This window comes from Chinchilla lanigera, unplaced genomic scaffold (genome assembly GCF_000276665.1).
Source record: "Chinchilla lanigera isolate Chin_1 unplaced genomic scaffold, ChiLan1.0 scaffold00008, whole genome shotgun sequence".
Lineage (NCBI taxonomy): Eukaryota > Metazoa > Chordata > Mammalia > Rodentia > Chinchillidae > Chinchilla > Chinchilla lanigera.
The window spans coordinates 12595593-12607362 of NW_004955409.1; the positions used below are offsets into that span (position 1 = coordinate 12595593).

Consider the following 11770-nt stretch of genomic DNA (forward strand, 5'->3'; position numbering starts at 1 on the left):
CATTGTATAAAAATACCACAACTTTTTTATCCATTCCTCAGTGGATGGGCATCTTGGTTGTTTCCAAGATTTAGCTATAACAAATTGTGCTGCTATAAACATGGGTGCACATATATCGCTGCTGTATGATGTCTTTAATTCTCCTGGGAAAATACTCAGAAGGGGAATAGCTGGGTTAAATACACTTCCAAATCCTAGTTTTGTGAGGAATCTCCAAACTGATTTCCACAATGGTTTCACCAATCTACATCCCACCAGCAGTGGAGTAGGGTTCCTCTCTCCACACAGCCTCTCCATCCTTCTGGATTCTTTCCTTGGATCTTTTCCATGAACCCAATCTGTGTTAATGAGTGGTAGTTATACAACTTATTTTTGGTAGAAGTAAAAATATAAGGCCTTAGTACCATATAGCCAAAGGGCAATTTTTCGTAATATGCAGTACCTTAAGGGAGGCTTACCAGTAATTCCCCTTTCCACAAAGTGATAGAAGAGAGGATTGCTTGGTCAAAATATTTTTCCTGTTGTATTTTAAATCCTTTTCTTTTATGTGTGAACCAGTTTCTCTCCTTTTGATTTTCTTCTTAGATTTGAAATTCCAGAGCCGGAACCTACTGAAGCAGACAAATTGGCAATAGAGAAAGGCGAGCAGCCAATCAGTGTGGACTTGAAAAGATTTCGCAAGGAATATGTTCAACCAGTACAACTTAGGTTTGACTTGAATATTACATTTTTAATGTGCTATTCAATTTTCAGTAATTACCACAAATAAATACAATTTTAGAGGAATAATAGTGCTCCCAGCTATGTATCTTTCAGCTAGACTTTTAACATGTCATTCTTTGTATAATATGATGAGATTATTTACCCATCAGCATTAAAGAAGAAATTAATTTTTCTCTTATTAGCTATGGTGCATTCATACTGATCTATTCTCAAATTAAGTCTGTTGACATGAGGCATATATTTATGAAGTTCTGTGTAGTGCAGGAAATAAGATCTTAGACTCAGTCATGTAAATTCTTTATTTCTAAGCATTTTCTGTCTTCTGAGTTCTGTACTTGCGAACTGTACTTACGTTGAAATAAAAATAACAGCCTGTCATGGTGTTTACAGCATCGTGATGCCATGATCTTATTGACAGAAAGGGTCACATGGGACAGTAACGTAGTATGCTTGGGTGTTTAAACAGTTTATAGAAATACATGCCTATAAAATTTTAGAAATAGCTGAGATTAGACTATAGTAATTAGGGAAGACATCTTGAAAGAGAAAATCTGAGATTGTCCCTAACATATATTTAGAATAGATAGATAGGCAATTATAAGGCAGTAAGGGTCATGGGAAATAATATAAATAAAAGGCAAAAGGACAGAATTGAGAATGGTGTAGAGAGGAAATATGTGAAGAAACTGACCTTAGAGGAATGAAGACATTATATTGCAAATAGTAGTAGATGTGATTGGATGGGATGGAGTTATGACATTTTTAAACATAGATCAAAACTGAAAGAATTTTAAACCCACAGCCTACGTCTACTGTTAACGTTTTTTATCATGTGTATATTCATTTATTATTCTTCTGTCCATTAATCACCCATTGTTAGATATATTTGAAAGTACAGCTGGGCATCATGGTGCACACCTGTAATCCCAGCACTTGGGAGGCTGAGGCAGGAGGATCATTGCGAGTTTGAGACCAGCCTGGGCTACAAAGTGAGCTCAAGGCCAGCCTGAACTACATAGCGAGACCCTGTCTCAAAAAGACAAAGACAAAAACAAAAAACAAAACACAAAAAACCCAAAAAAACAGAAAGTACACTTTTGAAATACTTCCAACTTGTATATTATTAACAGTTCAAAAAAAAAAACCAAACAGTTCAGCATTTATCATTTATTCTAAAATGTGCATACAGTAAAGGTACACACGTTTTACATGTATTTTGGTTGAATTTTAATGAATGAATGCATGTTGAATCTACAGTCCAAACTGTAAGATATAGAATATTAATATAATCTTAGCACATCCTAGAAAGCTACCTTCTGTTTCTTCTAATCCAATTTTCCCCTGACTGCCCAAATGCTGTTTTCTGGATTGTTTTGCTTTTGGAGTTGAACTCGTGGCCTTACTAATGGAAGGTAAGCACTGTATCACTGAGTCCTACCTCAGTTCTTTTTATTTTATTTTGAGTGTATGGTGTACACTATGTTGCACAGTTGGCCTTGAACTTGTCCTCCTGCCTCAGCCTCCCAAAGGGCTAGGATTTACAGGCATGCACTACCATGCCTGGGCCAGCCTCAATATTGTGACTTTACTGCATAGACTAGTTTTACCTGTTGAAGAATTGCATATAAATGGTTATTCTTTCTGACTTCTTCATTCAACATGCTTTTGAGAATCATCTATGTTGCTTGTATCAGTAGCTTTGTCTTTTATTACTGGGGTAGTATTTCATTGCGTGGATATATCACTGTGCGTATGTGTATGTTTCTCATTGAAGGATGCCTGGACATTCTCTAGTCTTTATTATGAATAAAGCTGCTGTAAATTTTTATCTTACAATCTGATAATTTTATCTTTATGACTTTTTCACTTTTCTTGGATAAATAACTCAGAATGGAATGGCTTGGGCCAAATTTTCTCTGAACATTCAGACCAATAGTGTCTGTGAGTTCAGTTGGTCCTTTTCGTCACCATAGTTACCATTGTCCATTTTTATACCTTAGCCATACTGCTGACTGCAGAATGGTATCTCATGGTGGTTTTAATTTGTATTTCTCTAATATTGAAAACTTCTTACTGCCTCTTTTTGGCCTTTCATTCTTATTTTGTGAAAAACCATTTGAATCTTGTCTGTATTTGTTGAGCTGTTTTTATTTCTAAGTTATAGGAGTGTATTGAGTAGGATTTGAGGTAATCCTCTGTCAGAAAAAAACGTTTCGCAAATATTTTTTCCCAGACTGTGGTTTGCCTAGCTGGTTTTAAATTTTGATGAAGTCTTGATGATAAGATTTTTTTCTTTTGTATGATAATTTTAAAATTACATTGATACTGTAGAAGCTAGAAGAGAGACAAAATGGAAGCAGAATTGTAGTGTTTTGATATGTTCTCCAGACCAGTGAGCTAATCAGACACGATGATGTAAGATTGTTTTAATACAAGTAGAATGACAAAGATTAGGAATTAAATGTTTTTTTTTTAACCTGAAAGAAATACTGTTGTCTGTCAGGGTATAGGGGAATAGAAGCTAACTTGGAAATGGTCATTTGTGAAGTAATGAGAAAAATATTAATGTAACTGATTTATACAGTCAGTATGTCTGTGTAGTAGTGAGTGGAATGTCATGTTTATGTAGATGATTAAATATTTACTTAGAAGTGACTAAGAAATATTTTCACCATTCTACAAAACTAAATAGCTGTCAGAGATAGTTTTAGTCTGGTTCGGTGCTATGTACCTATAACCCTAGAGTCCAGGAGGCTGAGGCGGGAAGATCGGAAGTCCAAGACCAGCCTGGGCATTACTGACTTACTGAGATCCCATCGCAAAAAATAACAAAAAGGGCTGGGGGTGTGGCTCAGTGTGAAGGCTCAGGGTTCAGTCCTCAGTTTCACATGAAAGAAATACTGTCCTTGGAAATGAAATAAAACATTAAGGTGTATTTGTAGATTACATACTTGAATTTTAGAATCCAATACATTGAGTCTTAGTTTTCCATTTTCTATGAAAAATTTATCAAAATTTATATTTTAAAAATGCCTTTTCAGTTTCAGAACTTGAAAAATAGCTTTTGTACTAAAACATATTAATTTTCTACATGTAAAGATACTTTTCCATAACATAAGTGAGTAATTAAGTGCAGAAACCACAGTTTTTATACTCATAAATATTTTAAAGTCTAATTTAAAAATAATTTACAATCTGGAAAATGGCTTTCTTTATATTACTGAAGAAAAGTATTTATGACATTAATTAAATCGGATTAATGACTCTGCAAATATTATATTGTTTCTTACACCTAAAAGTACCACCATGGCATTAGAGAAGTAAAAGAAGTATACTTAAATGCTTAGGTTTCATTAAAATGTGTTTCTTTCTATTTTATCAGGGTCTTAAATGTATTTCGGCACTGGGTTGAACACCATTTTTATGACTTTGAAAGAGACCTGGAATTGCTTGAAAGACTAGAATCGTTCATTTCAAGTGTAAGAGGTATATTATTTAAAGATTAAATTGAATCTTATGTTGTACAAGTTTATTTTCAAGATTGTATCACTTTTAAGTAAGCTAAACTTTCTTTTTAGAAAACTGAAAGAACATTTGGAATGATTTTTATAGTTTCTAAAATGCTCACTTATGTTTAGAGCTACCCAAAGCCTCAAGATTTTGGCTTTTCAAGTTAGTGTGTATTTATTAGCAGTGCTGGGGACCAAACCCAGCACCCCACAAGTACTAGGCAAGTGCTAGGCAAGTGCTATGCCACTGTGCAGTACCCTCAGCTCCCTTTTCACATTTTTGAGGAGAGCATTTCCTTTAAAGAAGTCAAAAGTCTTGCTTAATGTTTAATTTTATCTTACCTTAAAGTTGCCATTCCTTCAGTAAATAAAAATATGTGTAGTTTTATGTTTTCTTCTTCTTAATCTTACTCTTTAATTTTGGATGATTAACTTTCCCCTGGAAAGTAGGCATTTCCTAGTTCAAGTTTCTGAATCATGGCCTATGAAATGAAACTGCAGGCCATGAACATTTCAACAAATATATGTGTGATCAGATGTATATTATTAAGAACACTGATTTTTTTTTTACCTAAGAGTGTGAGACGTTGAGAATAATATAACAAGGCTGGTTTATTTCATGTCCTATTTATTCTTTAAGGGGAATTTAGTGTAGAGAACATGACTCCTTTGTTTCAACTTTGAGAAAGTTTAAGATACTTTTTTTTTGTTGGTACTGGGAATTGAACTCAGGACCTTGCACTTGCCAGGCAGGCACTGTGCCACTAAGCTGTATTCCTGGTCCTAAGATACATTTTTATATTTTAAAATTGTTCATAATATTAAATTATATTCCTAATGAGAATACTGGATTACATATAATCTAAGAAAGTTTCTAAAACACAGACATGTATTAAAATAAATCAAGGAAATGGTTATGTTAGTGTCTAAAGTTCTTTCCTATAGCTGTGCCTTAGGATAACCAAATAGTTCATGGGGGGAGAGTTCATTTTTTAATAGAAGTAGTCAAGTAATAAAGCAGGGATGATACAATATCATCACGCCTTAATTCTGATAAAATAAGAGTTCTAGGGAATTAGGAGTAGATGGTTAACATTACAAAAAGGGAGTTAACCAGACATTGTATGCCTCCTGTTGGAAATATTCATGACAGAACATTTATTCTGAATTAATCAAGTCTCTATCTGTGGTTTCCAGAAAATACAGGATATGGAGAAACCTGAAAAGTGACACCACAGAAAAGCTAAACATAGTGATGCATGCCTGTAATCCCAGCTCTCATGAGGCTGAGGCAGTAGGTTCTGTATGAGTTCAAGGCAGCCAGGGCTACATATTGAGACTCTATCTCCCAAAAACAAAAAACAGGGCCAGGGAGATAGCTCAGTGGCATAGCACCTGCCTGGCAAGAGCAAAACAAAACCAAAACCAAAAATACCACAGAGGTAAAATCGGCAAAATACAGATTTGAAAAGCACCACATGCAAAATGATTCACTTTCCAACAAGTAAGTTAAAAAAAAGTTATATGTGTATGTTCTTTTCCCAGGGAAAGCCATGAAGAAATGGGTAGAGTCAATTGCTAAGATCATCAAGAGGAAGAAACAAGCTCAGGCAAATGGAATAAGCCATAATATTACCTTTGAAAGCCCACCTCCTCCGATTGAGTGGCATATCAGTAGGCCTGGACAGTTTGAAACATTTGATCTTATGACCCTTCATCCAATAGAAGTTGCACGTCAGCTAACACTTTTGGAGTCCGATCTCTACAGGTAGATAACTAACAGTAATTTCTTACTCTGTTTTAAAGAACCTTGAACACACCTCTTACCTGTTTTAAAAACGTTTTGCTAATTATTCATAAGTTCTTAAAAGTACCTCATCTATTCTCCTGGGCTTGGAGGACAGCTCCTAGCACAGGGTTACCACAGCCCTTCCTGCAAGGAGAAGGCCTAGATGAGGGGCTGATAAACCCTTCCCCAAAGGGATGGCAGGAAGACAGACGCAAGAAAGGACCAACCACTTTTGGGTGGTTCTCCCTCTCCTGTTCCTGGTACTTTCTTAGTTGCATCTGAGAGCACTTCAGTTGGCAGCTAGATTGTAGGATTTGTGATTGATAGGGATTAAGGAACTTGTTATTTGAGGCAGCAAAGCAAATAATATTGAATTGAGTTTTTCCTCATTAGAGTGCCTGTTGTATGGGTGGATGGCAGAAAAAAACAAAGCACTTACTCCACATGGACCTGCTTTTAGGACAGAGAAATACCTCTGTAAGGGATGTGTATTGTGGAAGAAGGGCAACATACATAAAACATTGACAAAGTAAATGTTGTAAAGTAAATTGCTGATGAAATAATAGAGCTACTTAAAAATATATTCCAGAATGTTAGCATGTACCTCTTTGTACTCAAACCTACTGATTTAAAAAATTTTATGAATTGTGAAGACCATAGGATAGTGATGACAGTGCTATTGCTCATTTTTGGAAATAAGGTCATCCTGATCCACTGTATATGATGATATAATCTGCTTTTCTGTCTGGTTTTTCATTAGCTATTTCAAGCATCCAAGCAAATGTAGGAAATAATATAATGAGTGCTAATGAAACACAAAAACATTAGAGATAAAATTTAAAATTCTCATAATTTCCTCCGTTCTCACTGCTCTCCTTTCCTCTAAGAAATGACCACTGCTCAGAATTTGGTGTTTAGGGTTCCTCTGTTATAGATTTATATACATACACTCTTACTCCTAAATAATATATAATATTGGCTTGCGCATTTTAAAGCTGCACATAGTTCTGTATTATTCTGCAGCATGTTTTTTACTTAAATTATTTTTGATACTTCAAGTTGATGAATATAGTTCTAGTTTGATAATTTTAGCCACTGTCTAGTATTCTATTGTATGAACATTTCAGTTTATCCAGTCTCTTGATGATGAACCTCTGGATTGTTTGTAATTTTTCACTTTTGCAAACAAAAATTTTAGTAAATGTGCTCTTAAAATTTTGTAGAAAGCTGGATGTGGTGGCGCATGCCTGTAATCCTAGCACTCAGGAGGCTGAGGCAGGAGGATCATTGTGAGTTTGAGACCAGCCTGAACTGCATAGTGAGATCCTGTCTCAGAAAGACCAAAAAAAAAAAAACCTTTGTGTAAGAATTTATAGAGAAAATATATCTAGCAGTAAGGTGGCTAGGTCAGGTAGTATGAGTATCTTCAGTACTGAGAAATTGCTGAATTATTTTAGAGTGGTTGTACCTAGTTTTTACTTGCAAGTCAGTGTTGGAAAGTTCCTCTTCTGTCGTATTTTCACTCATTTAGTATTGTCAGATTTTGGTTAGTTTGATGGAGTAAAATGGGATTTGATTGCAATTTTATGTTGTTCTTCCTGAATAAGAGAAATTTTTTCATATTTGTGGCTATTTGGAGCTGTTACTCTGAACTTGTTCATATGCTTGTCAATTTTTCTTTTGACTTGTCTTTGTCTTACTAAATTCAAGGAGATTGCCAGGTGTGGTGGCGCACACCTGTAATCCCAGTACTTGGGAGGCTGAGGCAGGAGGATTGTCATGAGTTTGAGGCCAGCCTGGGCTACATAGTGAGTTCAAGGGCAGCCTACACCACATAGCACGACCTAGTCTCAAAAAATACAGTGCATGCCTATACACAAGGAGATCTTTAAATAATTTTGATACTAGTAGTCCTTTGGAGGTCAAGTTGTATTTATTTTTTATTCTATAGGAAAGTTCAACCTTCTGAACTTGTAGGGAGTGTGTGGACCAAAGAAGATAAAGAGATAAATTCTCCAAATTTATTGAAAATGATTCGCCATACCACAAATCTCACTCTCTGGTTTGAAAAGTAAGTTGTTATTTATTCCATTTTACTGCTTGTAATAGTCACTGTATTATATTTAACATAAAATTCCACCTCAAAAGAAGTTTCTTATTTTCTGAAGGAGGTGGAGACACTTTTCTAAGCCACTAATTTGTTGTTGTTATTGTTGCTGTTATAGGTGCATTGTGGAAGCAGAAAATTTTGAAGAACGGGTGGCAGTATTAAGTAGAATTATAGAAATTCTGCAAGTTTTTCAAGATTTGAATAATTTCAATGGCGTATTGGAGATAGTCAGTGCTGTAAATTCAGTGTCCGTGTACAGACTAGACCATACGTTTGAGGTAAGTTTTGGGCTTAACTCTTTCATCCTTGTAGGGGAAGATACAACATAATCAGTGTAAAAAAAGACTACTTCTACTACTTGTCTTTTTTAGTAAATCCTTTGTAAGTTCACCTTTTCCTCTTAAATACAGTGATAGGAAGATATGAAGATACTAGAAAATGTATCAATATATTAGTAAGTTTAGGATTCATCAGAGAATATGAGACTTATACCTCTGATTAATATGCTTAAAGTGAACAAGTATATTAAACCTATATTAAACTCTAACCCTAAAAAAAATAAAAAAACTCTAATCCTAATCCTAACTTAAATGTGATAAAGTTTCAAGTGGATTTTTTTCAGTAGCACACAGGTTGATAGTCTCGCATAAATAACAAAAGATTTAAAATGCCTTTTTAATCACATATAATATACAGTTAAAAAAAAGAATGAAATGGAGAGAACCCTTTCTTTAACACTTAAATTTATTTTTTAAGTTATAAAATGATATGCTTAGTATTTAGAAAATTCAGGAGAAAGTATAGATATATTATGTCTTTTAATAACAAAACTAAGACCATATTCTATGTAGATTTGTATGGGTTACATATTTTTCTTACAAACGTTTTCTTGTTTTACTAGCTTGTCTTCAAAAACAAGATTTCTAATGGTTGTGTGGTTTTCTGTTACATGAATAAAACATAACAATCCATCGTTCTGTTGTGGAATAGTGAAGTTATTTTTGATCTTTGGTTGTGGTAAATAATTTCTTTTGGACTATCCATGCACAGAAGTCTTTGTAAGAATTTAATTATTTCAGTAGAGTTAAGTTTCTGCAGATACAAATCCTGGGTCAGAGTATGTGCACATCATAAAACTCCTGATGCTTTTGCCATGGCATTTTCTAGCAAGAAATGACAAATACTCTTGGATATTGCTATATAAAAAATTATATAGATGTCATGGGCCAAAAATAAAAATTCTCATTTCAAATTTTATTTTTAAAAACAAATAATGAGGAATGTTTTAAAGTATATTTATTGACTATTATTTTTTTATTTGTGATTTATCTGTTTATGGCCTCATTTTTCTTTTTGGGTGTTTGCATTTTGTTAATTTGTATGTACTTGTTATATATTAAAGATACTGAAACTTAGGCTGTCCATATTATCTTCCATTTCTATTTGTTTTTATTTCATCTGCCTTTCAGAAGTGTTTGTTTACTTGTTTGTTTTGAGATAAGGTCTTGCTATGCAGTCCAGGTTGGGCTTAAACTCACTGTGTACCCCAGGCAGGCCTCAAATTTGCAGCAGTCATCCTGTCTCAACCTCATGAGTGCTAGGATTATAGGTATGCACCACCATATGCAGCTCCTATCTGTTTCTTCATCTAGAAAAATTAGTTATGTTTTGATATGTAGGTTATAAAGCAAAATCTCTTTATTTATGGGTTCTTCTTTGCTTTTGTAACTAGAAAAACTCTCTAAGTGAAGACTAACAAGATAAAAACTCAGTTACGTTAGTATTGCCTGTGGGAATATGAGCTTTTACAGTCTTTCTGGAAAGCAGTCTAACAAAATATGTTAAAAATAAGGTCTTGAGAAAAATTTTTGATTGCTTGATCTTCTAATTTGTATTAGGTTATTTGTATTAGGTTATATTTATGGATTTTAAGAAAAGAGAAGAGCTGGGCGTGGTGGCATGCATCTGTAATCCCAGCACTTGAGAGGCTGAGGCAAGAGGATCGCTGTGAGTTTAAGGCCAGCTTGAACTACATAGTGAGACCCCGTCTCAATAAATAAATAAATAAACGAATAACTAAATAACTAAATAACTAAATAAATAAATAAAGTAGAAGTTGGTTTAGGCAGGTACCCAAAGGAATACCACTTATCTCTTAATTAAAATTTTATACATTCTAAAGTTCTACATCCATAAGTATGATTGGATTATAAACAAGAATTATACTCAATTTATATGTTTTAAAGGCATTGCAGGAAAGAAAACGGAAAATTTTGGATGAAGCTGTGGAGTTAAGTCAAGATCATTTTAAAAAATACCTAGTAAAACTAAAGTCAATCAATCCACCTTGTGTGCCTTTTTTTGGTGAGTTACTAAATATAGATATTATATTTTGAGGGTGAATGTATTATAGCACAAAGAGGCCAGTCTTTAGAGGCAGATTTTCCATTTTTTACCAGCTTATCTATTTTTATTATTATTTGTATTATAAATAAAATGCGCTATATCCTTATCTATAAAATAAAGATTATAATTGAGTTGTAAGAATTAAAAATACCTGTATTAGCTAATACAAGATCTTGCATAGAGTAAGCACTCATAAAAATTTAACTGTTAACTGTTATTCTATCGCACTACAGTGTTTATTTTCTCTTTAATTTACTCAAAGTTTTTTAGCTATTTTTATGTCATTATATTAGGCAGAGTTTTATAAAGTGAACTATTCTTAAATACAATCAGGTATTGCTTAATGGTAGCTGCACATTCTGAGAGATGCATTGTTATGTGATTTTGTTGTACAGACATGGTGAGAGTATACCGTAGCTGGGTGTGGCAGCTCAGGCCTGTAATCTCAGCACTGTAGAGATTGAGGTAGGAGCAGAAGTTCAAGCCTTAGCAACTTAGTAACTTAGTGAGATCTTGTCTCATAATTTAAAAAGGGCTGCAGATATAGCTCAGCTTGAAGACCCTGAGTTAATTCTCCAGTACCAAAAAAAAAGTACATAGTGCAAACCTAGGTGGTATAGGTCATTCACTCAGTGTAGCCTCTGTGTTGTGTTGTGGTGTTTTGTTTCGTTGAGATGGGGGTCTCACAATGTTGCCCAAGCTGCTCTGAAACTTCCGGGCTTGAATGATCCTCTTGGCTCAGCCTTCGGAGTAGCTAGAATACTGACACATGACATTGTACCCACCCTTCAGTATGGCCTGAGGCATTCATCAGAGACAGTAAACACATGGTGTTTGAGCCTCCTACTGCCTTTAACAGAGCATCCATTTTTACAGCAAGCTTTTTATTTGTATGAAGAAAAGAGTACACTCTAAAATAATAAATATAGTGAATGTCTTAGTTACTTTTCTCATTGCTGAGACAAAATACCAGACACCCACAAGTTAAGGGAGGAAAGGTTTACTTAGTGCAGTTTGTAGAGGTTTTAGTTCATAGTTGGCTGGCTCCAAAGGCAGGGTGGCATGGCAGAGGGGAACCATAGAGGAGAAACAGTTCTTAGCAAGCAGAAGACAACAAAGTAGCAAGAAACAAGGCAGCCCTACTTCTGTCCTTTATATTCTGTCCAGGCTATCCCCTACTTTAGGGCAGGTGGTACTCACACCCAGAGTGGGGCACCCTCAATCCCAGTATCA

The 11770-nt window shown here is 34.6% G+C and overlaps 1 protein-coding gene across 1 annotated transcript in view; it reads left to right on the plus strand.

The window, feature by feature from the left end:
• The window catches only part of Sos2 (son of sevenless homolog 2 (Drosophila)), a gene marked incomplete at its 5' end in the record, with an annotated part of 79813 nt that overhangs the window by 53240 nt on the left and 14803 nt on the right, over window positions 1-11770 (plus strand). Inside the window, 6 exon segments of the mRNA XM_013510338.1 lie at window positions 586-708; window positions 4106-4209; window positions 5778-6000; window positions 7973-8092; window positions 8247-8409; window positions 10378-10495. Coding sequence (XP_013365792.1) covers window positions 586-708; window positions 4106-4209; window positions 5778-6000; window positions 7973-8092; window positions 8247-8409; window positions 10378-10495 — 851 coding nt within the window.